A 26,000-nucleotide genomic window follows, 5' to 3' on the forward strand; every position below is an offset into this window, starting at 1 on the left:
TCCCAATAAGATTAAAAAAAGTTCTTTAACAGGAAAGATCCAGCCATGGGAGCAGCCATACAAATGAACAGACACATTTAATCCCAACATGTGAATCAATAAGGTTTGAGTACCTGGAGTTAATATATGAGCTGGCTCATCATCAAGAAGGGAGTGGCCCCGCCCCCCTGGAGTCTGTCAGCCAATAGGAGCCCTGCTCGGATTATCCTGCTATTATAAAGCCTGAGGATGCAGCAGCTGCAGGAGTAGCGCGCACTAAAAGTGAAACCAGCAGAGAAAAGGAGCTTTCAGGAGGAAACACTGATTCAACAAGTGCTCTGCAAGAAGGACAAAGAAGGTGAAGAAGAAGAAGAAGAAGAAGAAGTGATGGAGCACTCCAAACAGACTCAGTACACCCCGAAAGAGATCAGAGACAGCGGGGACAGCAGCTCCGTGCCGAACGGACACTTTGACGGGCTGGTGAAGCGGCCGGCCGGCAGCACCGTGCGCACCCCGACCCCCCAACCTCCGGGCGCAGAGTGCGGGTCACTCCGGCAGGGCAACCCGGGGGTGGGGAGCTGGAAGGATGAGCGCACCAGGAGCGTGGAGGACAACGAGATGTGCCTGCCCTCCCTGGCCGCTGCTTACACCACCATCCTGCGGGGTCTTGGAGAGGACCCTCAGCGGCAGGGGCTCCTCAAGACCCCCTGGAGAGCCGCCACCGCCATGCAGTTCTTCACCAAGGGTTACCAGGAGAAAATCATTGGTGAGTTTTTTTTAATCCACAAAGCCGCTCAGAGGTGCTGGGGATTTGAGCTGCGGTTCAACAGGTGTCAGACTGTAAACACATCCCCAAAATTCACTCTGCAGCTTTATCATCCTCAGTGAACATGCACCTTCTTTATTAAACCACAAACTGAGACTATTAACTAGTCAGAGAGAAGTGTAATAAAGTGCTTACAGCTGTCAGAGGACTGTGGTGGAGTTAGAAGAACAAAATGTCCCCTCAGGTGAAAAGTGTCAAAAAGAAAACTCTCATGCAGAAAACAAATAGACTTCAAACTTTTAAATAAACAAACATGTTTACATACTTCACTTCTAAATATGAAAACTACTACTTTGTACTTTTACTGAATGAAACTACCTACAAGAGTTCATAGACTACCTGTTGCTCTTAGAGTTGATACTCTTACATTTAAATGTGATGCTGTTTAATTTTCAGCCAAACCTGGAGCTATAATTCAACACTAGTCCTTCAGGTGGAGATAACTTAAACCAGGACAGGCTGTGTAATGATCTGAGAGGTTTGGAGTCCTTGTAGTTTGCAGATGTGGGAGTATTCATCATTTTAGATCAGTAATAGCTGTAACAATACATCTTATAGCTGGAAAAAACATTTCATGAAACATATTTATTAATTAAAGTAAGTATTGCTTGGAAAATGCACAAGCAGCATTGTAAGTTAAGTATATATTTTTTTGTCATTCAACTTTTTATTGCATTTTTTCAGTATTTCCTTTTCACCACAAGTAGACAAATTATCTATAAGTTATACAAAACCAACAAAAAGAAAAGAAAAAAATACATATGATAATAATAATAAAATAAATACATAAATAAATAATAATAATAAGTAACAGTTGAAGTATTTATGATAGTGTTGATATATGTTGTAAACCAGGTTTATGTTATTGATGTATCAACATCTTGGAGAAAGTTTCAGCAATGCTTTATATCTTTGTGTATTCTGTTTGTCTGGAGTAAAAGTTACCATTGTGGCATAAGTGACGTTGTTGTTACTTAACACTGCAGAGGTAGAACTTAACATTCAACCTTTATGCTTTCATTCTGTTTGAAGTTCATGTAAAAGTTCCCTCAGTCAAACACTAAACATGACGTTAAATGTGATGCAGATTTTGGTTAAATGCAAACATTCATTCATCACCAGCAGTCTTATCTGGAGCTGAAGCGATTTATTGATTAGTGGCTTGGCAGAAATGGATCCAAGACTATTAGACTAATCTATTAATCGTTTAAACCACGAAATGCTAATTAGCTTCTCCGGGGTGAGTTTTTGTTGCTTTTCTGATCAATATGAAGGAAAAGTTTTGTACGTTGAAGTTTGAAGACTTCAGTTTCAGTTCTGAGATTTAAAAAAACTCTTTTCTGTTATTTTAAAGGCAATTTTGAAAACCTTGGTGATCAAGATTGAATGTAATCTTTATTGAACAACAGATATTTTAACGTCAACTTTTGGCTTAAGAAATGTGGGATTCTTCAGTGTTTTCTGGACTAATCATGAATGGATGACTCTTAGGTGATCCTTTATTTGCAGCCTGACCTTGTTCCTCATTTTATCACCCACTTTGGATGTCATCAGATCATGTATAGACCAGTTATCAGTTGTAATCACTCTCACTGGGATGCTTCAAACACCTGCAACTCTACATTTTATTTGTTTGACCCATTCATCTAATCATAAACCAAACGATGACAATTTTATTGGACAGTTAACGGGCGTCCAGCTGATTTTGTTCTGCCAGATGTTTTCCATATTTCTGGAAACTTGTTGATCTTGACGATCTTGATGCTGGTTTTCATTTGATCCTGTATCGTTTCCCCACGACTCAATCAGCTCTCCAGTTGGACAAACACCTCGCCCAAAGATTAAACATTCATCACGGTGAAGTGAACGCTTCTCAATTCCATCCCTGTGAGATATCCAGAGCTTCTCAACGTAGATGATAAGAAAAGAATGCTGCTGTTGTGACCTCACTGTTGTGGATTAGCTTGGTTAGCATGTGGATGCTTAATGCAGCTTAGTGCACCATCACTTGGGATGCTGTGACAAAAAAACATGCTCCAAAACTTATGTGAGGAACAGTGGAGCGTTGTCTTTTCGAGTCACATTTTTGATAATCATCTTTATTTTAACAAACATATCAGTCACTGTGAATCTTTGTTTGGATCATGTCAAAGTTCCTGTCTCTGCAGGATGCTGTAACTCATCTCCTCTGACACCAAACAGACATCGAAGATAACGACACATATAAATAAGTCTTCTTGCTGGTCTTCCTGTTTGCCTCTTGATGGTCATAAAGAGGCATGAGTATTCATTTCACTGTTTCATAACCTAAGAGCTAACCAGCTACACCAGATTTACTTACATAAGTAATGATAAGTTGACTCCTTACAGTGAGTTGTAGTAAAACTTAAAGCTGAGCAAGAGATTTAGATTTCTCTATCACAAGATGATCATGCCCCACAGCCTACCCTGCTTCATGTTCTGGACTGTAAGTTACAAAATGAACATCAAGCTGTTTTAAAGAATGATGAGTTCATTTATTAGGACCATAAAATCCTTATTAAAATGTGAACTGAAGCCAATCATCTAGTTAGAAGTAGGTTTTATTTTCCATAAACTTCAATGTGTTAACTTCAATATGTTAACTTCCACTGGATCCACTTCGTTGCGTTCTGGCTGCATTCTGGAGCCCTCCGGATCAAATACGCAAAACTTCTACTTTTGCTGGATGCTGAAGCACGATGCATAAATCAGCACAGAGCAGATGGAGCGGGACAGGAAGTCAGGCACCAAAACAAAATGAAAATTAATTTTCAGAATAAAACACTCTGTGTAATCACCAGATCGTATTTCACTTAACTACAACAACAAACCATCATGATGAGCGGAGCCAGGCCTGGAATCAACAGGTCAGAGGTTTTCAGAGGACCAGAAAGACAGCATGGATGAGGAGAAGAGGAGGAGGAGATTCCTTGATTCAGTGTTTACTGCAGGAAAACCTCGTCACATGACTCCAGCTGTCCGGCGGTCCTGCTCGGATGAGAGAGCACTGAGTCGGACCGCAACGGATCTGGTGGAAGTTCTGGGTTATCATCAGTGGAGTCGGCCCCTGCTGGCCGTTAGAGGGAAAGCAATTGAAGGCTTTTTGCTTCATTTTTCAGACCTGCAGGCTGCTTTCACTTCTTGGATAAAGTTCAAAGTTTTCACATGTTGCATATTTCATTTAGCAAGATTTCATGATACAATCTCTGAGGGCGTACAACTGATAGTGATGCCTCTTTATGACTACACCATGTCCTTCTTTTTAATGTCTGATACGGCTGGCAGAGTTGATTAACAGTCTTTTTAATTTAGATTTCCGAGGAAAATATTCATAATTTGTGACCGCAGGATAATATTTTTTGTAAAGGAACACTATGAACACGTGCATAGGACAAAATATAAGAGGTAAGATCTACTGCTCTGTCCAGAAGGGGCGCCCAAAGAAACACAGGAGAGATAGGCTGTTAAGAGGACAGCAAGAAGGAAGTGACGGATCATAAACTGATGGATAAAACCTTTCTTTGATCAGCCTTATAGATCTATCTGTATCATTCCTCTGGTTCATGTTTGATCCAGTGAAGCCAGCCCGGCCTTCTGCTCTGGACTCACTTCCAGAGACAGTTTGCTGAGTCATGTGCAGCTCAGGGCTGGGGGTTGGAAACACCCGGAGAAGGGGTTGACACACAGTGTTGGGTCCACATTGGCCAGCTTCTCCACGCCACAGCTCATGGAGTGGTTGCTGTCAGGGATCTGCCCCCTCTCTCTCCTCTCCATCCCCAGAACTCCATCTGGAGTCAGTTTGTCTGTTGTGGGGGTCGTTTGGAGCATTATGCTGAGCTGTAATGCTGAAGGAAAGAATGCAGTGAAGTGAGAGAAAACGTGAGGGCACCATGTGAAAGGAGGCGGAGGTGGAAGTCATGACGTTTGGTCCTGGTTCAAACACAGGTACAGTCAGGTGACCCCCAGATTCCTGAGCAAGAAGGGGACAGTGAGATGAGATAATGATGATGCACATGTGTGTTGTTCTTCAGGCGGTGTTTGACTTTCTGTGAGCTGATTGGTTGTAACTGGAGACTCCCCTTTGAACACAAAAAACACGTGTTTTAGTTTTCAGACTGCTGCTGGATGTTTGTGGAGACTTCCAGCTTTTTTTTTTTTTTTTGGAGTTTCACACTGTTTGATTACTGTGATTACGTGTGTGTGTGTAAGTGTGTGTGAGTGTGTGCATGTGCGTGCGCAGGTCATGGGTTCAGCTTTCATCACAACATGAGCTAGAAATCCTCTTGTTGTCGAGCACATGACCAACAAACTGTAATGAGGAAGAGTTATGTAGAGATTAAGCAGGAATTTTGAGCTTGTGATGTTATAGGAGCCAGATTACAGACACTAAACACTTTTTCTGGTTAGTGCACATGTTTTTCCTCTTAATTAATTACCTGAATTACAGTCACAGTTTATTCCAGTATTTTCTCCCTCAGTCCTCAGGACACAATACAAAGAAATGCTGCAAACCATCGTCATTTAGGAGCTTGAAAACCTACATGTTTATCATTTATTTTACTTTTAATTCACTTAAAGCTCCTGTAAGTAACTTTCGGCTTGTTTTGATTTTGGCGCCCCCTGTCGACAAAGAGGTACCTCTTTCTTCTTTACAGATTTTGTCCTTTATACGTGTCAGATATTTGAAAACGGTGCATTTGACAGGTATTTTAATATTCTAGTTTGACCCTTGTCCCGTCTGTCATGATGAAGGAGGAGGGCATTATGAGCTAAACAGCAACCAGCCACCAGGGGGAGCTCTAAATCTTTTGGCTTCACTTCTAGGGGAGCTGTTATGCTGTTCATTTTTTTTATACAGTGTCAGTCAATAAAACGACTCTCTACACCTTTGATTTTCTGTCTTTAATGTGGTCCTGATACTTCGTCACACAAAGAAAAAAACGTTAATTTTTGCAATTTAGAATCTGAACTCTGTGTTTTTTAAATTTTGATGCACGTTCAATTAATCTATAAAGAACTGCATGAAAAAGTCCAGTTGTAGATTGAATCTAAAAGTAATAGATGTGTTTTTAGGTAGCTTAAATTGACCTGACTACATTAATACCAACGTGTAAGTGTGCATCTTTCTTGACATCTAATCCCTCAAGAAGCCCAAACGACCCTCCAACATCCCCTCATTCACACACACTTATTCTTACACTAACAAAGTGTCATACAGGCACCATGAAAACACACACTCTCACACACATTCACACACAACAACAGACTTATACGACCAACGTCTGCTGGCCATGCTGAGGCGGGGTTTCTGTGCTCATGTGCTTAAATACAACTGACCGGTGTTCAGTGAATGGGCCAGAGCTTTGAAGGATTATTACGATTTATCACAGCTTGGTTATTCACTTATTAGCTGGAGGGTTGGCTCAGGACACACTGATTTATTTTATGATTCATTTAGAAGAATTTGGTCGTACATGTGGTCATGAAGCAAGTTGTGGACGTGCTTTGGTCAGTTCATTGTCTGTCTATAAATACAGGGATGTCAGAGGGAGAATGGCGGCACAAAAATATGTAGTTAATGTCATCCCCTGTATTTGGGTAGTAGATGTTGTACTCTTAAGCTGAACTCATGTTAAAAAGCTCAGGAGAAACATGTTTAAAAAAAATACAAAAAGGCTTCTTTGAATTTGAAATATTGTCTTTCAAATAAAACCCTTTTAACACCACCACATTTAGGAGTGTAGGCACACTAGAGTAAGCTGTTGGATTATAACATCCTGGAAATAAATATTTATTAAACACTGAACGGCTTTTGCACTGTGAGGATTTACAGCTTTTCAGTTGAATGCCAGTTTTGGATAATTTCCTCGACAAAATGTTTGTTAGACGTCACTTTCAGTTCCAGGATTGTTGTTGGACACTTTAAAAGCTAGTACAAAGGTAAAGACCAGATTAATAATCCAGTCAATGCAACAAATTTTAGACTTTTAGACTTTTCCTAGAAGTTCCTCTGATTCCACAGTTGTTGACACCTCCATTCTCACAGATTCTCATCAGCCTCCTCGGGGGGATGAAACAACATCAAACTGAACATTTGAACATTGAACATCAATTATGATCATTTCTTATAATTCACATTAAGATAAATGTGTTCCTTAGCATTAGATGAGGTGAACGAGACTCCTGCAGGACTATTTATGTTGACATTTCTGTCCTCATCAGCTCTCCTTCTTCTCTGAGCTTTGCAGTCGACCTTTAAACATGAATGAGGCAAATGTCACAATGTTGTAATAATTAATATCGTTGCTATCATCACTATCGCTCCTGGTTTAAGTGACTATGTAGAGATCAGCAGCTTAGAGATGCTCTCACCAGCTCTGCTGCCGTAACCTGTGAGTGACTTTAGTGACATCAGGACGGTTTTGCCACAGTGTCAACAAGTAGAGTTTAAATGTGTCCGTCTCTTTTTTGTGGATTTATTTGATATGATGTGTGTGATAGGGTTATTCCTGGTGGTATGTTGCTGTTGAGAATTAATCACTGTTGTTTTGGGTTTTTGACCAATCAGCATCAAGTATTTTACAGAGCAGGGTAATAATGGGAAATAATTGAGGACGTCTGTTCATCTGACTGCTTAGGTGTCTTTTTTATTTATTTATTTCTCTCTCTCTCTCTCTATATATATATATATATATATGGGCATTTTTTCCTTTTATGGATAGGACAGTTGAAGAGAGACAGGGAATGTGGGGAGTAGAGAGAGAGGGGGAGGTAATGCAGTAAATGGTCAAGGCTGGAATCGAACCGGCGATTCATTCTTGATTTATTTGTATAACTTTTATATAACGTCAGATGAACTTATTTCATTATTCTAAAGCAGATTTGTCCTTTAATACTTGATGAACTGATGCTCCTCAAACCCCTAAACTTACTTAAGATACAGGTGATAACCAGCTGTTTGTGTGATGCCATAGAAATAAACACACACACATGGCATCAAGGAGTCACTGAGTCATTCAGCACATTTTGTGATAAACAAAAAACACATTTTCCTGAGACTCATCTAAAGTGGTATCATCATGAGTATTTCATCATGGGATGAAAAGCTTGTCATTGATTGACAAACAGTCAAAAATCTGTGTTTTTAGAAGCAAGATGTTCTCTGATGAGTCATGAATTCATGCCTCAGGTCATGGCTATGAATAGGAAACGTGTGTGTGTGTTGTAGTAGTGAGTCTGCCATCTTTCACACACTCAAACATCCGTCTTAACATTAAATACTAAACCCTGTTTAATCTGTCATTCACTCATTAACTATATCCTGTTTCATTCAGAACATGTCCACACACACAACCTCTACACACACACGCACACACACACACACACACCCTGTCTTTATGTCACCCTGGGTGCCAGAACAGACAGTCCTCACCAGCTGCCCTTTATCTGGTTATGGTGACGTTATTTTCCTGCAGGGCGGATGTTGCTGTGAGACGCATCTTTTACTGTTACTGTAAGAAGCTTTGATGGAGCGTAACTCAACGTCCTCACGTCATATTATAACATCTTAGTTCTTATTTATGTAGTTTTTAGACTGTTCTTTGAATCATAAGATATTTTATATCGTCATTATCACAAATATTTGGTTTAAAGTTTCTATCACAGGGTTACTCAAATACAAATCTTAAAGGGCCACAAATCATTTTTTTAATGAGCCAGAGGTCCATTTAATGAGGTCGGTCAGACCATATGCAATAATACTGTAATATTCAAAACAAAATCTCCTTTTCATTCAAAATAACAACAAAAATATGAACTACAGTTGTGCTCAAAAGTTTACATACCCTGGAAGAATTTGGGATTTTTTTTGGCCATTTTTCAGAGAATATGAAAGATAAGAGAAACACTTTTTTTTCACTCATGATTAGTGGTTGGGTTAAGCAAATTATTATCAAACAACTGTGTTTACTCTTTTTATATGATTAATTTAAACTCTTGATGTCTAAGGGAGGCGAATGGAAATGTTAGAACCCATTTGTTACATTAAAGTTAAGATAAGATATTCCTTTATTCGTCCCACAATGGGGAAATTTAAAGTGTTAAAGCAGCAAAGTAGATACAGTTTAAAGTAAACAAGAGCCTATAAATAGTCATTATTAAAAAGTTATTAGCAATTAAAATTAAAGAAGTAAAATAAGCACATCTTACAAATGTACGAAAAATGTGCACAGACTTGTAGCAAAGGTATAAAACAATCAACAGAACCGAGAAGATGGGTAGAAAAAAAAGTATTTTACATGGAAGGAGAGAGGGGTGAAGTAATCATTGCATGTTAAAGGTTATGCATTATTAAGGGTGTGCCCGGTTTGAGTAACAGGTGGGTGTGTTGTAGCTGTTTGCTTGATGGCAAGTTCATGGCCTCAACTCCATCTCTTTACTGGTTTCCAGATAAACCAGGAGTTAGCTGTTCGACGTTTTAAAGGCAACAAGAGCCAAAATAACATCCAACCTATCACGCCATCCTGCATCCTCCCTGTAGCACCCTACTGTCAGCAGGCTGATGTTCAGAGCACTGCAGCTCCACTGAAATGTAGACAACATGAAATGTTATTCAGTTAAAGCAGGATAGACTTTAGACTTTAGACTTTATTTTCCCCCTGGGGAAATTCTTTTCCACAGCACCTTTCTGCATTTCCACAGACATAGACAAACACAAGAATATACACTGTAGGCTCAACAAACTGTCCACCAAGACATCAACACTCAGACAGAGTTGTGTAATTCAGCGAGGCCTTTTGTTCAGGCTCGCTATAACATCAGGGATCAGGCTCTTGCCGAGGCGAGCCCTTCTGCACCTCAGAGCTCTGTACCTGCGTCCTGAGGGGAGTGGTATGAGGTGGGTGTTTAGTGGATGTGTGATGTCCCGTTCTATTGAGGTTGCGATGCATATGATGGCCCTGTGGTTTAAGTCTGTGAGGTTTGGTGTGGGGAGACTGATTATTTAAGAAGCTGTGATGGTTATGCGTGTGAGTTTGGCCTTGTTTTTAACAGACAGCATGTTGAAGAAGCAGGTGGAGCAGTACAGGAGGATGGGGCGCTGCTGCTAGAACATGCTCTATGAAAACTCTTTGCAAGGTTAAAACAACAGCCATCATTTGGGTGTGGTCATCATTATGTCGGACAGGATTATCAACTATCTAAAGAAACAGCAGACAGATGTATAACTCTGAATGCATCTTAAATAAGAACTCTTAAATCTGAGCTGTAAATATGTCAGTGGTAAACATATGATATCAAAAATAAACCAGACATCCAGAGGAGATCTGTTTTTTGTGCAAAAGGGGGGAGAACTATTCCAAAGTGTGTCTGCAGAGAAAGAGCTGTCAGAGGTATGAAGTAAGGTCTTGGGACATTGTGCGTCATCGTTTCTGTTCAGTGGCTGGACTCACCTTCATTCTTCACCAACTGCGTCATCACCACATTAACAAAAATGCTAAAAAGAGTCCTAAAATCTCCCTAGAATACATCAAACACAGACCACCTGTTACCTGGTTCACACAGAGTCAAATAAAAACACTGGAGCAACAAGTCAGCCAGCTTTCTGTTCCTCAGTGACCCCGGCCCCTCTCCCTTTAACAGATAGCCAGTCAGGAAATTAAAAAGTGCGGCGGTGAGCGAGAGGCGTCTGCGTCGTCACGAACAGATAAAGCGGTTTATTGAACCCCCGGAGACTGAAAAATGCAATAAAGCAACAACAGGAAGGAGCGTATGGAGGCAGAGCTATAATTACACGAGGATGTTTGCCTGAAAGAAACACCAGAAGTCAACAACAAAGAGAACAGAGCAGCTGAGCGGTGCAGGTGAACAGGGCGGCCAGGTGCTTTCCATCAGTCTGTCATCGAGGGGGACAGAAAGTGACGAAGATGATGATTTATACGCTTCAAAAAACAAAACATTAAGATTAGAACAAACATAAAGGAGCTGCATTGTAAATAAACAACTTAAAAATTCAAACTGGATCATGAACACTGGATAATCTGGATAATCTGTAAACCTGGATTATGTTGTGGTGCATTATAGCCATAAATCTGAGTGAAAGTCAACAGTTATTTAAAACATAGAAATGCATAATAAAAGCAGGAAAGATATTCAAACAAACAGAGAGGATGGATTCTGTTGAATGACGACTGATGAATTGTTTGATAACTCGTGAAAAATTTGCAAAAATTAAATCAAAAAATCTGATTCACCTGATGGTTGTTGGAGGAGCATTTCTAACTGGTGAATTCAAAGTGATTAATGATAAGATCAGTGAAAGAATCTGAAAATACACGAAGATGTACGTCTGTAAAATCTGTAAACTGGGAATAAGTGGCAATACAAATCTGAAAATGCTGCACACAACCTGAAAAATCAGAAGATGGATTGTGCACAACAAAATGATTAACTAAACTAAAACTAAGACAAGGTGCATTTAAAAATCAGATTTACCTGATTACCTGTTTAAGGTGCTTTTTGTTAAACTTGTGCATGAAAGTATTGATCACAAGAAAGTGTAACAGAGTGCACTGATGATGAATCTTGATGTGCATAGAGCTCTGTATTTTTAAAATCCTGCACCTTTGATCATGTTGGGCAGCAGTAGCTCAGTCCATAGGGGCTTGGCTTGGCTTGGCAACCGGAGGGTCGCCGGTTCGAGTCCCAGCATGGACCAAGTTTGGCAATCGGACTGGTGGCTAGAGAGGTGCTGGTTCACTTGCCTGGGCACTGCCGAGAGAACCCCCAAATGCTAAACTTTGGGTGTAGCATGACCAAAAAATTTAACACGAGTGAAAACAGTGAATTTCCCCCTGTGGATTAATAAAGTACGTTTCTTTCTTTCTTCTTGTGCACAATAGCTGCATGTCAGTAATTGTTCACCTGAAATAGAAATTCAACATGAAAATGTTTGTTGCTTGGAGATGATAGAAGGTCTTTAAAACAAAGAGGATACACTATACAAAAAAAAAAAGACATCAATATTGTTCAAAAAGTTAAACAGACAACAAACAGAAATCTCCTTCTTGAAGATGTCTGAGGGTTAAATGAAAGATGGCGGGGATGCTTGTAAATCTATACATTCTGAAAATAACTGACTTCCTTATTTTTCTTGCAGACGTGCTGAACGACGCCATCTTTGACGAGGACCACGACGAGATGGTGATCGTCAAAGACATCGACATGTTCTCCATGTGTGAGCATCACCTGGTGCCCATCTTCGGCAGGGTGAGAGAAACAGACACATCAAGAGTTATAATATCTGATGGAAGGAGATGACACAAACAAATGACTCTTTCAGGAATGATCATCAGTGTGTGTATTGATGGAAGTTACTGAAAGAAGCAGATAGAATGGGAGCGTGCCTATGTCAGCCTATTTTATTTTTTCTTGTAATGATTGTGACGATTTCAAAATGACTCATTCATTCATTCATTTACTATAAAGTGCTTCCAAAAAATCTTGTGGGAGGATAGGGCTTCAATCGAAGGGAAATGTAGGAACACAAGACCACATTTTGAAAATGTTCTAGAAAAGTGGGACCATTGGGCTGTGGGACCATTGAGCTGTGGGACCATTGGGCTGTGGGACCATTGAGCTGTGGGACCATTGGGCTGTGGGACCATTGGGCTGTGGGACCATTGGGCTGTGGGACCATTGGGCTGTGGGACCATTGGGCTGTGGGACCATAGGGATGACCCCGATAGAATCAGTTGACATGTTTTGTGCAAAGCAGTTCCAGCTGAAGGCTTCCCCCTAAATGAGAACCTGAAGGATGCGGTCACGGTTTGGGAAACTAAGAAAGTCACTGCCTTGAAATAGAAAGTCAAAGAAAAATGAGCCCTTGTGTTTTCTGATAGTTGTAGGTATGATGCACAGACGCACACTAACTCTTTCAAAGTGATATACTAACAAGAAAATGGAGCAAAACTGGGGGTAAATAAAAAGATTGATACCATAATGATGGTTGGACCTCTCTTTCTGCAGCGGATTAAAAGTCTGTCTAGATTTCATCATATTTTGCAGATGTCTTAAGTAGAGAACTGTCCTTTTAAACTCTATTCTTGTAAGAAGCTTGAAATATTCATCTGTCCTCCCTCCACACGGTCACAGATGTGTATCTGACAATCCAATCTTCTAGTTGATGTTTCTCTGGAGGTCTCTGGTCTGAGCAGCAGAGACGGAGAACAGCAGAAACAATCAGATTAGCTGAAATCAGTTTATCCTGCCTTTCTTTTCTTTTGTTTAAGCCGCCATCCTGCTCCTTTGACATCATTACTCTGCTCTGAAACCTGATTGGCCTCTTCCCTCGCTCTGAGTTTTCTTCCTCTGCTCCCTCTTATCCCTCCATCTTCGCCTGCAGGTGCATGTCGTTTAAGACAATAGAGGCTGGCAGCTGATGCTCTCCCACCGCTGTAAATGGGCTCTGATGACAGGAGTGAATCACACCAACACACCAACACTTACCACACCTCCTGTGTGTGTGTGTGTGTGTGTGTGTGTGTGTGTGTGTGTGTGTGTGTGTGTGTCCATCAGGTGGCTGTTTATGTCCCTAAACCTCCTCCCTTCCCTTACCACCGTCAGCAGCGTCACCTCTTATCCAGCGCCGCTCATCTGTTCATCTGTCTGTCTGCTATGTGTCAGTGACTCACCACAGAGAGAACTACTCCTCCTCCTCCTCTTCCTCCTCCTCCTCCTCTTCCTCCTCCTCTTCCTCCTCCTCCTCCTCTTCCTCCTCCTCCTCTGTTTCGGTCAAATGGCGTAGATGTAGACGCTTTATAAACTATTTAGATGTGTGACAAAAAGTCTGTTGCAGAACATCAAAATACCTGTGAGAAAAGAGGATGCATTGTTAGATCTGTCATTTCGTCTCACATTGAACCTTTAAAACTTCTCATGAAATCATGAGAGATGTCTAACTTCTCTAAATCTTCTTTAACCTTAATAAATAATTAAATTGATGACTCATCCGGCACTCAGGGGTGTACTATGTTTTTGTTCATTCCTGAATTTTTGCAGGAGCTAAAACCTGACCAGGTGAGATGAGAAAAGTGGACGCACTGTTAGATAGAAAGATAATCCCTGAACTGTTGATCATTTACTTCTTATTTCTGTGTACAGGCTGCACACAGCTTCCTCTCTTCACACTAGCCTGTTCTTACTTGTGTGTTTAATTTAGCTCTTTATGTACCACTATACGTTTAGCACAGCAGCAAAGCTAGTTCTGGATTAGATATTCAACAGGCAGGAGTTAATTATTATTGACAATGTGTTGTTGCATTTACGTCACAGCTCAGTGCTGCAGCAGCAGTTGTTCTAATGTTTGTAATTCCAAACCCACAATGTGCTGCACCATCGTCATCGTCCTTATCATGCAACATCAAGAAATGTCTCTAATGACTGCACTTCTCAGTTCAACTAAATCAGGGGTTCCCAAACTTTTCAGCCAGTGGCCCCCAAAATATAGGTGCCAAAGACTTGTGACCCCCACTGTCCCTGAAAGTGATTTAATGTGGCTTCATTTAGCTGGTCTGCAGAAAATGACCCTACCTATATGAGCATGTGTCTGTGTTTCCTGTGCCGGTATGAATTAACCTGCTGCTACTGATGCTTTTGATAATTAACTGTTCACTAACCCTAAACTGAGGAGTCATCTGGCAAAAAGAAAGGCAGAAAACTCATTATCTTTTCCAATTTCAAGTTTTTATTTCAAGTTTAGCTCCTATTTTTGTCGATATTTTTTACTATAATGGGTAAAATGTACTATTTTTAGATAAATAAGGAAAAAAAAAAAAAAAAAAAAAGACAGCTCACGACCCTCCATTTGTGTCTTGCGACCCCCCAGGGGGTCCCGACCCACACTTTGGGAACCCCTGAACTAAATTACCTACCTTGTCACTTTAGTTGCAGTGATTTTACTTTACACACCATGATGTTAAGTTTAGCATAAATCAAATACATGCAGGACGGGGGGAGTTATCTGTTTGGATCAGCTATGATCAAGACGGGCAGCGTTGGCCTAGTGGTCTGAGCGGCGCCCCATGTGCAGAGGCCATAGATCTTGTCACAGAGGTTGCAGGTTCGATTCCAGCCTCAACCATTTGCTGCATGTCCTCCCTCTCTCTCTGCTCCCCACATTTCCCGTCTCTCTCCAGCTCCCAAAAAATATAACTTTAAACTATGATCAAGACACAGAAGCTGTATTCACTCGTGCACAAAACTCCTACAACCTTCTTGAAATCATTAGTTTGGTCTGCATGTTGACTTGTAGCTTTGATATAAAGATAAAAGCTGCCGTCACTGTGTAGGTCTCTGTTGCTTCATTGCAAACATCACACTGTGGTTTTAGCAGCCTGCTTCTGATGTCACATCCTGCCTTCATAGACTCCTCTCCCTCCCCCCTCGCCCAGCACAGAAGCCTTCCCCCCATCAGGAATATATCTGTGACTGTAGCTGCTGAGTCCTTCACTGTCTGTACCAGCTGGCCTCTTACTGTGTGTGTATGCTTTTTGCTAATGTGCAGTTATCACGCTGTGCTTTATCAGACTTCTTGTAGTTTAAAGTTCTCCCGCTGTCCTTCCCGGCGTGTTTCAGTAAATCTGCAGCAGTGGTGTGAGAGCAGCGTCACAGCCGGCCTGTTAGATGTCGATATGTCAGGATGCTGCGGCTCAGAGGGAGGGATCCGAAGAGAAAAGGAGGAAAACAGATCTTTGCACGCTTGTTGCTGCTGCCCTTTCTCTCATCTTGTCAACAAATTGCGTTTGACATTTGAGTGGTGTGCACGTGTGCGTAAGAGAGTTAGAGCCTCCAGACATCCACCGCAGTGATTCTTCTGCTGATGACTCCGTCTCTTCCTCCTCTCGTCTGTTGCTCATCCACCTGCTTTTCTCTCGTCTTCTGCTGTCTTTTTGTCCTTTTGTCTGTCTGATTGTCTAATTAAAACAAAGATGGAGTCGGCCTGCGTGACATACAGAAACAGATTGAATTAGATTTAAAGTGATTGACAAAAGAAAGTGAGGGGAGATTTCATTTGTCTGAAAACACGAGCTGTGAGAGTCCAGAGAGCTCAGAGAAAGGATATGAGACACCGCTCTGTGCATGGGCAATAAAACAGACACAAAACAGAAGTTCCTCACAGAACACTTGAAAGATGTTTTTGAGTAAAGATCTACAGTTCCTGAAAAAGCACTTTGTGCAGTTTTGGTTACAGCATGCAGGAAGTCTGTGGTCAAGGGTTTGGACCAGGTTTTGGTTTAGCTAAATGGAAACATATTAATGAGGAAACAGTCTTTAACAGAAGAATGGATTGGGATAAAAATGAATACACTTAGGGTTGGTAGTTGAGATATGCTGATGGGCTGCAGGCAGACGTGTCTGCATGTTTGTTCTTGATTTAAAAAAACAAGATAAGATATTACTTTATTGATCCTCGTGGGGAAATTCAGTTGTTGCAGCAACCCAGACATAAGTACAATCAAGAATACGTTTAAATAAGTCAAAATAAAAATGGATAAATAAAATAATACAGATTTAAGATGTATAAAAATGTTATGACAGATTAAGCAATATAAAAAATAAATATGGGTATATGATATGACTGTATGAAGATAAAGGGAATAGTGAAAGTGTACTAATATAATATTATATTAATAATTAGATAATATAATGTAATATGCAATATACATATATTTTCTTCTAATCACATAAAGGTAACTCTTCCTACATCCATCTCTTACTCCTCAGTGTATCTGTTATCTTGCAGCATTTAGTGTCACTAAATGCTGCAAGATAACAGATACACTCAAATGTAACCTGCATGAGGTGGAACTGGGACTGTGTCCAAAAGTTACCTTATTTTGGACAGTATTATTATTATTTTGGAAGAAGAAGAAGAAGAAGAAGAAGAAGAAGAAGAAGAAGAAGAAGAAGAAAAAGAAAAAGAAGAAGAAGAAGAAGAAGAAGAAGAAGAAGAAGAAGAAGAAGAAGAAGAAGAAGGAGGAGGAGGAGGAGGAGAAGAAGAAGAAGAAGAAGAAGAAGAAGAAGAAGAAGAAGAAGAAGAGGAAGAAGGAGAAGAAGAAGAAGAAGAAGAAGGACAAAAAGAAGAAGAAGAAGACAAAGAAGAAGAAGGAGAAGAAGAAGAAGAAGAAGGAGAAGAAGGAGAAGAAGAAGCAGAAGAAGAAGGGAGTCCTGTTACGATTTTGTACTTGATGCATAATACCTCTGTGAGGACTCTCCTGTCCCTGATGATGTTCTGATTGAACGTTGCAGACTGTGTGTGCTGACAGGTGGAGATCATGATATCAGGTTAGCAGCAGAAGAGGAGACACATTTCAGGGTTTTGAGTGATGGCAGCTGCCCCGTTCAGTTTTCACGACCATTTAGCTCGACTAACACCGGCCTGACAGCCCGACACTCAGAGCCTGTCAGATGTGCAGGACAGCTGGGACTCACTCTGTCTGAATCCACTTCAGCTCAGGTGTGCACTGCTCGTCTTTAGTGGGGGATCCAGATTGATTCAGACTTGTCTGGATGTGCTGTATGAACTGTAAATGTGTCGGGTGCTGTTGGGAAACATAGGTGGAGACAAACACAAAGAAAGTCAACGTGTTTGTGACATTAAGTGTCAGAGCTTTAAATAACAGACTAAATGTGAGACTGGTTTGGTTTTTGAAGGCGTGTGGAAGACCAGCAGTCGTTGAATCATGTTTATTTTGGAGCATCACTGAAGGCTTTTCATGAGCTTCTTCCTTTTTAGGATCACAACACAACTAACCCGGTCTACCTGGTCGAACACGGTGAAATAAAATCTTCTCTTCTCTCTGTTTTTGCAGGTTCACATCGGTTACCTCCCAAACAAGAGAGTTCTGGGCCTCAGCAAACTGGCAAGGTGGGTCCATTCACTCTGATTATGTGTGTGTTTTAATTAGACAACTTAAAGTGGATGTGTGTGTTTGTGTGTGTGTGTGTGTGTGTGTGTGTGTGTGAGAGAGAGAGAGAGCTAGTGTGTATTTAAGCTGATTATTAAAAGGTGTCTGATCCCGCTGACCCCAATACCTTGAGGCTTATCGCACTAACACCTCGTACTGGACACACACACTCTCACTCTGTGATGACAAACAGAAGATCCATTCACATTTTTGAGACAATAACAAAAGTCTGAGGTCGCTTTGAGACTGAGGGACGCTGTTTGAAGAGCTTTAAACTTTGGTTTAAAGACAAAGACGGAGAATAAGATATCTTTGTTTTATCTTTTTGTCTAAATCTAGTGATATGGTCGTTATTGTGCACACAACTTATTCAGATGAATATTTAAGAATGTCTCCTAGAGGCCGAGGTCCTCGATTGAGCGGCTCTAGGTTGGACTCTGACTCTTGTCTCCTTGTCGTGTTTCTTCCACATCTCTCCTTCCAAGATTTTTTCTGTCAATACAAGAGAAATTGACCCAAACACAATATTTAAAACTGTCTCCAAAAAGGTTATCATGCATTTTTAAGACAAGACTTTCCAGAGATGAAGCTCTTTGAGAAGAGTATAGCTCGAGACAGTTTTGAGGACAAACCTGCATCCTCCTCTTCTTCGCCAGCTGGCTTTACATCTGCTTTAATTGATGTATTCTCTCTGGCTTCATCTTGTTGTCCGTCTTTTTGTACGCACACAGTCTCTCTTCCTCTCCTCATGCTGCTCTGTTTGCTCTCTGACATTTCCTGCGAGGTTGAAGGGGTTAAATTTGTCCAAAGCGGTTTTGCTCACAGAGAAGGGCGGCAGGTTAAAGGTGAAGGAAGAGTTGTTTCTGTAGATCTGTTCATCTTCCTCCAGCAGATCCTTTAACATGATGATGGATTATGTTTCTATAACCTTTATGTATTTTGTTTTCTGATTATCTTTCCCTCTCTCCCTCAGGATCGTTGAGATCTACAGCCGTCGACTACAAGGTACAGAGAAAGAGTCAGCTCTTCCACAAACACAGCTTCACGTTTTTTTAATCCACACTTTAAAAAATCCCCCAGAGTTCAGAGTGTTGATGTCCTTGTGTCCAGAGATCAGAGGTCTCTGTTTGCTCTCTGTTTGCTCTCTGGCTGATGTTTGTCCGTCCGTCCGTCCGTCTCTCCACAGTTCAGGAGAGGTTGACCAAACAGATCGCCGTGGCGATCACTGAGGCCCTGCAGCCCACCGGGGTCGGAGTCGTCATCGAGGCAACGTACGAACGTCACCTTCCATATCTGTCTTCATGCACACTTCAGTGATTCCTTCCTCCTAACCTTTTCCTTCCCTTAGTTTGTTTCCTTTCTTTTGGTTTTGGTTCCTTCTCTTCATCTCATTGCTCCTCTCTCCTTCTCTCCTAACCTCTTCTTTCCTTTCACTTAGTCCTTCTTTCTGTGACACTTTTCCTGCTTTTCTCTTTTCAGATTTTTATTGTCCCCATACTTTTTTTTAACTCCTCCTTTTCTTTCACCATTCTTTCCTTTCCTGACTCTGTTTTCACCGTTGAATCATTTCATTTTCATCACTTTGTTCCAGTTTCTCTTCCTTCTTTTCTGTCACATCTGTTTCTTTTCTTTCTCCTCTTTTGTTTTTAATTTTTGAAGTGTATATTTTGATCTCCCACTTTTCCTCACTCATTCATCCATTTCTTTCCTTGCCTTTACATCACTTTCATTTCTGTCACTCTTGATTTCTTTGTTCCTTTACTTTACCTCCTCCTCTTTTCTCTTCCCTTTCTTCTTTCACATCACTTTCATAACAACGCTCCTTTACTCTTTTTTCTTTCTTTTTTCTTTTCCTTGCTTCATTGTTTCATCTTCATTCCTTCATCTGCTTTCTTTAGTTACCTGTCTGTTATCCTGAACTCATTCCCTGATCAGGATGAGCTGTATGTCTAAGTGCTGATGTCCCTACACAAAATCAACAAGCTAATAACAACACCACCATCGATGTTATTTAAAGACACAAGCGTCTCCCAATGTCTCAAACCAAACCTAGATAAACAGCCGGAGGATGTTTACTTCCTCAGGAAGCCTCAATGAGAGTCTGTGTGGATTTTAAGGGACCAGTATTGCATTCATTCAGGAGAACAGCTGATTTGTTTTTTTCATAAAGAGTTTTCTGAATAGTCTGAGAAAATTTGATACAAATTAGAGAGATAGATTATTTTTGCAAAACAATCCCATACGTTTCCCTTCCTTCACTTTTTTCTCCTCTCCTTTTCTCCTGATCTCTTACATCTGCTCCTTTTCTTTCATTTAATTTCCATCTTTCCTTTCTGATTACTTGACTTCTTATCAGAATCAAGAATCAGAATCAGAAATACTTTATTTATCCTGGGGAGGGAAATTCGGTCATTACAGAGCTCACAATACGTAAGAAAGTCAAAATAATAATAGAAGAAGAAATAAAATAAGATATAAACACGAATAAAGTAAAATTAAATAAAGATCAAGTAAAATAGAATAACATAAAATTAATTAATGATAATAATAAAGTATATATAGAAGCCCAGAATATTTCCTGCCTTTCTTTTTCCTTTGTTTATTTTTCAGATTTGTTTAACTTCTGTTCTTTTTCGTGGCTTCAATATTATCTTTCATTAACCCTTTCTTTTCTGATACATCTCTCTTTCTTTTACACCTCTTTGTCCTCTCCTCCTCCTCCTCTCTGATTCATTATAATAAACATAAAAACTCTAAAAGAGAAGATAATCTAATATTTTACATTTTGTTTACCCCCCCCTCTCTCTCTCTCCTCTCTCTCTCCCCCTCTCTCCTCTCTGTCTCTCTCCTCCCCCTCTCTCCTCTCTCTCTCTCTCCACAGTCACATGTGCATGGTGATGCGAGGCGTTCAGAAGATGAACAGTAAAACCGTCACCAGCACCATGTTGGGCGTTTTCAGGGAAGACCCAAAAACCCGTGACGAGTTTCTGACGCTGATCCGGAGCTGAGGAAGACTCAGCCCCTCCTCTTCCTCCTCCTGTTGCCTGATGTTACCTCCACCTGCACGGGCCAGTGTGTGTGAGTGTGTGTATGAGTGTGTGTGTGTTCAGAGCGGGAGTGTTCAATCATTTTAACTGTTGTTATCTCAGTGACGTCTGAGTGAGTTCATCGCAGGACGTTGGCTGATGTTTATTTTTCAGATGTTGGGACTTTACCCCAGAGAGTCCAGATGTGTTGTGAGTGATTATTAATCAAATTTCAATCTTTGGCCTTCAACTACATGAGAAGAGTTTAACTGAGAGGATCCACACAGGAAAAACAGATCTTTAGTTTTAGTGTGTAGAGGGTGATATTACATTTCTGCACCAGGTGAGCTGTTTGAGGTGTTTCAAATATATCTGTTAAGAGGACTTAAAGTGTCTCATGATAAACTTTAAAGGAGGGGACTGAAGGACTCCCTTTCAGCATTTAATTAGTAAAAGTATCTCTCAAAATCTGAGCGATGTAAATCAGTATATCATCTACGTTTTGATGAATTACAACAGAACTTCTCTTCTTTAAAGTCTGTTTATCTCATGACCTACTCTGAATAACTCCTGAGAGGATTTAACATTTAAACTTTACATCACTGTGACTTTGATTCATGATATAAACACCACAGCTCATTAACAGCAGCTTACATAATCACAAACTGCAACAAACAAACTAATGAATGAAGCTGATTTTGTAGCTATTAGTTCAGTAAGGTTATTAATCTCAACATGTGGAATTACAGAATCCGATGAAGGGATAAAGATTTGTTTGGTTGACTGGAGAAATATTCATTGTGTATCAGAAGCTGTTTGTTGATTGTTTAAGGTTTTTTTTTTACTTGTGTGGTATCAGAGCACAACAATCAAGGACTCACCTTTTCTGGAGCTGATGGTGTCCACATGGAAAACTGTCAACATGTCAGCATTCCTGTAGCGGCCATAGTCTATAACAAAAAATGAACAGTGTCAGTGTTGTCATCCATCGGTTTCTGAAGCAGAGTTATGAAGTCAAATGATGGTGGTTTCATTTTTAAACACTGCTGCTTGGTAAAAAGTCTCAGCTTAAACTCAGTGAGAAACTTGTAGCAGCATTCAGGATTAATAGAGGTCAAATTAGATTTCTGAACCACAACTTTTACAGAGAGAGATGATTTTAATTTGCAATTGAGACAATACGTCAAAAGCTGGAATGATTAGCTTGTTTTCTCTGAATATCTGAACGTTTCAGACAGATAATAAGAACAAGAATAATTTTATTTGTAGAGCACTTTTCAGTTTTCCTTATTTTTATTTTTTATGACTAATCAAACCGTACAACAAAAATAAGTGAAAAGTGAAGAAATGAAGAACAAGGTGCAGCTTTTGATTCAACCTCAAAGTTTAAAAAATAAAGATGAACAGCACTTAAGCGCACGATCACACCTCAGAAACCTTTACTGTCTCTACATTCATGAAGATATTTGTGGATTTAAACGAAGCAAAACCAACTCTCTAAATATCAAACATTTCACAGCTGTGCAACAAAATCCGATCACACCAGTTTTCTAACTTGTCATCTTTAATCCTAAAGTCTTGTCACTCTTATTTTTGTTAGAGTATAACTTCTTCTTGTTTGGTCCCGTGTCAGGATCCACCTGTGTGCCAACTCACCTTCAATTTAAAGTCCCCCAAAAACCTGACTGCATGAGAGACACATGAACTGTGTGTGTGTGTGTGTGTGTTTGTGTTCAGTATTCATCCCAGCAGATAAGTATGGAGAGATAAGTGTGTGTGTGTGTGTGTGTGTGTGTGTGTGTGTGTGTGTGTGTGTGTGTGTGTGTGTGTGTGTGTGCTGTTTAGTGTCTTTGTATTTCCTCATGTAGCTTATTTTTGAATTTTAAAGCGTCATAATGTCCCCAGACTGATTTGAAGAAGTTTATAATCGTCTAAATTGGTTACTGGAGTCATGTATGGGGGTGAGTGTGTGTGTGTGAGTGTGTGTGTGTGTGTGTGTGTGTGTGTGTGTGTGTGTGTGTGTGTGTGTCCGTATGTGTGTGTGTGTGATGGAGGGAAGACGAGCACTAACTGCTCTGCTGTTGTCTTTTGTGGCCTTGTTGAGAAGGACGGCCTGTTCTTTGGCCCTTCAATCATTGTAACTTTATGTACTGTGTTCATTTCAGAAACTTTTTAATCAAATGAAATAAATCTTTATGTGACAGTGATCAACGACTTCATGGCTCTTCTTTCTTTGTATGCAACACCCACAGTACGCACACAAAAAACTTCAATATTAATCCTAAAGATGCCCTCAATTTGGCTCTTACACCACCTTTAGTTTATTGTTGCAGTTGGTAAATGCTAAGGCCTGTTGCTTCACAGCGAGAAGGTTCCTGGTTGGAGTCCCCGGTCGGGCAGGTACCTTTCTGTGTGGAGTTTGTTCTCCCTGTGTATGTGTGGCTCCCACAGTCCAAAAACATGCTCACCAGCAGCCTGTTGCACCAGCTGTGCGTAAGTTCAAACGTAGCCTAGTTTGAACGTAATTTCTCATTTAAGATGGAATTTTCACTCTACTAACGTTTTGGTCGTTGCACATGCTGAGAAAATTCAAACGTAAGCCTAAATTACATCTTATTTCTTACACTTAGCTCCCAGTAGGTGGATTTTAATTCCTCCATAGAGTACCGGCTGCCATGTAGCGCCGTTTTGAAAGTGGGATGATTTGGAGGATGAGGAGATACAGAGGGTTCTCCCAGCTATATTCTTCTGCAACTAGTTACACACGAGAGATTATATACTTCGGTCCCTCTAAATTGCCAGTAGGTGTAAGTGTGTGTGTGAATGGTTGTCTGTCTCTCCATGTTTGCCCTGTGATAGGTTGGTGACCTGTCCAGAGTGTACCCTGCCTTCTGCCTGAAGTCAGTGGGATTGGCTCCAGTCCCCAGGGACCCCGTAACAGGATAAGCGGTCAAGATAATGGATGGATGGCAAAGAGCTTATAGTGATTTAAAAATATATTACGAGGTCTCTTAACCTTTAATAAAACATAGTAAATTGTACGGCAAACATTCCAGGTAAGGAACACGTTCTAAAACTATAACGATCATGTAAGCTAACATTAAGTTGCTGTTCGATTCAAGCTTTTAGTTCAGGGTCTTTAAAATGTGGATGTTTTGCAACAGGTGATGTCACCTTCGTATCAGCTAACTGTAGGTTGGCCCCTGACCGTCCACAGCTGTATGCCATAGGTTCATTCCTCTCCTCCCTCTGCAGCAGAAACTCCTGAACTCATGCTGAGGCAGACTGAAACTGGTTACAGCATTGGGGGGCCCATAGCTCGTTTCAGCCCTGAGGATAATTAGAGGGCTGATCTGGCCCTGAGCCCAGGACATGGAGCTGAACGTGGATCTGAACATGATCTGGATTTCTGACAGAGGTATGACTCAGCAGCTCGAGCAGGAGTTTTATAACATCACATTCATGCATTTCATTTACCATCAACCCCACAGCTGCCGGGCGCCGGACTGTACGTTCAACTCTGCAAACTCGTGTTCAAACAGAACCTTGAGAGTGTTTGTGTCTGCAGCGTGTCCCTGCTGTCTGCCAGCTAACGCCAACATTTCTGATAAACGTTTGCACTCATGTCACCTGGTCAGTTGTTGTCATTAGGTGATGTGGTATAACTTCAACGCCTGGGGTCATGCTGTGTCGACTCCACTGCAGTTTGAAGCTGTAGAGAGTCACAGATGATTGATTTTAGAAGACAAAATTGTCAAAGAAAGTCAACTTGTAATTAAAACCACAGCACTGACACACATCATCATCCTTAACTGGTCATTATTATTGTATTAAGACAACCTGTTGATGTTCTATTCATACAAACCCTTTCAAAACACCTCTACATGACGAGGCTCTCCCCTCTTTGTTATGCCTGTGTGACATTTATGTGAAAGATACGGAGGAGAAATGCAGCAGAGGTAGTAAGAACAGGCAGAACAGAGCATCTCTGTGTCTGTGTGTGAAGCTTTAGTTACTTTAAACATTGAGCCACTCTTGCTTCTGCTTTAAAATCTCACGCTGGGACACCAACATGATGCAACTGTGTTTGATGCCACCAGCCTGACAACCGAAATATAAGAGCCAACAGTTTAGGAATCATGGTTAGAGGTTAAAGCCACTGTTGCTTTGGCGCCCTCTGGTGGTTACATAAATAAAGACACTGACAGGAAATAGTGCTTATACATCTTCAACACTTTCTCTTTGATTTGATTTGATATTTAGTTTGAAACTTACAGAGTTCCAAAAATCAAATTTCAGAGAAGATTTGAAGTTTTGGATTGAAAGCATCTCAATCTTTTTCTTGATTCAGCTCAAACTCTCTGGACCCTAAATTCAGATCAAAGGTGCGTCAAGGTAGTGACACGATGTTCAGATTATTTCCAGGTGTTTGCTCAAATGTGCACAGGTTGCTCTTGCCCTGTGAAATGACTGCACTATACATGTAAGATCGGAATTGAAGAGAGTCCTTGGAACAAAAACTGTTGGGGAATTTGTTCACAAGTGAATACAAATGTGAATCAAACTTTCAATGTAAGGTGTGACAAAGCCCCTGAGAAAAAGAAGTGCTTTGGCGAACATTTGAGAACACATTTAAATGAAAAATGTATCTGTAATTAAGCCCCTCCCCTCTACACCTACAAATCGTTTCTACACATACAAATGATAACTGTGACTCACTTTTTCCTCAGGAGTTCAATAATCTTGAGCTGCAGTTATGTTTTCCTGTGTGTTGTCTTCTTCTCCCTCTCCATCTCCAGGTGAATTCACTGATAAACTTTTGGAGCACCTGGTCCTGTGCCTTTAAAGAAACACTGCTGCCTGCTGTACGGGAGAGGCATTTGAGATTGGAACTGCTGCCCTGCTGTAGTCCTTGATGCATCAGTCGAAGGATTGAGTCCCAATCCTGACATGATTTGGTGCATATCAGTCTGCCATTCTCTCTGCATTTAATGTGTCTCAAGCTGTCCTGTCCAATGAAGGCAAAAAGCCCCAAGATAAATCTTTAAAGAAAAGAGAGTATCAAATCCTCACAACTGAGAACATGAAATGGGAAAACTTTAAAAAATAGTCACCAACAGACTTTCAGAAGTGCCTTTTAAATGTTTGCTAATTTAATTCATTAGATGAAATCACATTAAATAA

At 40.6% G+C, this 26,000-nt stretch overlaps 1 protein-coding gene and 1 long non-coding RNA gene across 3 annotated transcripts; one reads left to right on the top strand and one right to left on the bottom strand.

Moving 5' to 3' along the window:
- The first annotated feature begins 235 nt into the window (after nucleotides 1-235).
- Nucleotides 236-23,022, top strand: gch1 (GTP cyclohydrolase 1). The gene is made up of 6 exons (XM_034679490.1): nucleotides 236-745; nucleotides 11,982-12,091; nucleotides 17,695-17,750; nucleotides 18,764-18,795; nucleotides 18,977-19,061; nucleotides 20,672-23,022. Exons 1-6 carry the CDS (start codon nucleotides 367-369, stop codon nucleotides 20,796-20,798), a joined length of 789 nt encoding a protein of 262 aa, XP_034535381.1. The 5' UTR covers nucleotides 236-366; the 3' UTR covers nucleotides 20,799-23,022.
- On the bottom strand, nucleotides 14,676-25,852 carry LOC117809975. 2 transcript variants are annotated; one of them, XR_004630654.1, is made up of 5 exons: nucleotides 25,536-25,852; nucleotides 24,447-24,528; nucleotides 21,698-21,766; nucleotides 17,082-17,424; nucleotides 14,676-15,821 (listed from the first exon to the last, which is right to left on the bottom strand). It is a non-coding gene; the product is annotated as an uncharacterized LOC117809975 (long non-coding RNA). The 2 variants fall into 2 exon arrangements; XR_004630655.1 differs by lacking the exon at nucleotides 17,082-17,424.
- Between the last annotated feature and the right edge of the window lie 148 nt (nucleotides 25,853-26,000).

Source organism: Notolabrus celidotus, chromosome 3 (genome assembly GCF_009762535.1).
Source record: "Notolabrus celidotus isolate fNotCel1 chromosome 3, fNotCel1.pri, whole genome shotgun sequence".
In the NCBI taxonomy this organism is placed as follows: domain Eukaryota; kingdom Metazoa; phylum Chordata; class Actinopteri; order Labriformes; family Labridae; genus Notolabrus; species Notolabrus celidotus.

Bases quoted from the DNA above. Each gene is read 5' to 3' on its own strand.
- gch1 (XM_034679490.1), top strand. From the start codon at position 367: ATGGAGCACTCCAAACAGACTCAGTACACCCCGAAAGAGATCAGAGAC. The intron at 746-11,981 runs GTGAGTTTTTTT...TTTTTCTTGCAG, and splicing joins TTACCAGGAGAAAATCATTG to ACGTGCTGAACGACGCCATC. The intron at 17,751-18,763 runs GTGGGTCCATTC...TCTCTCCCTCAG, and splicing joins GGCCTCAGCAAACTGGCAAG to GATCGTTGAGATCTACAGCC.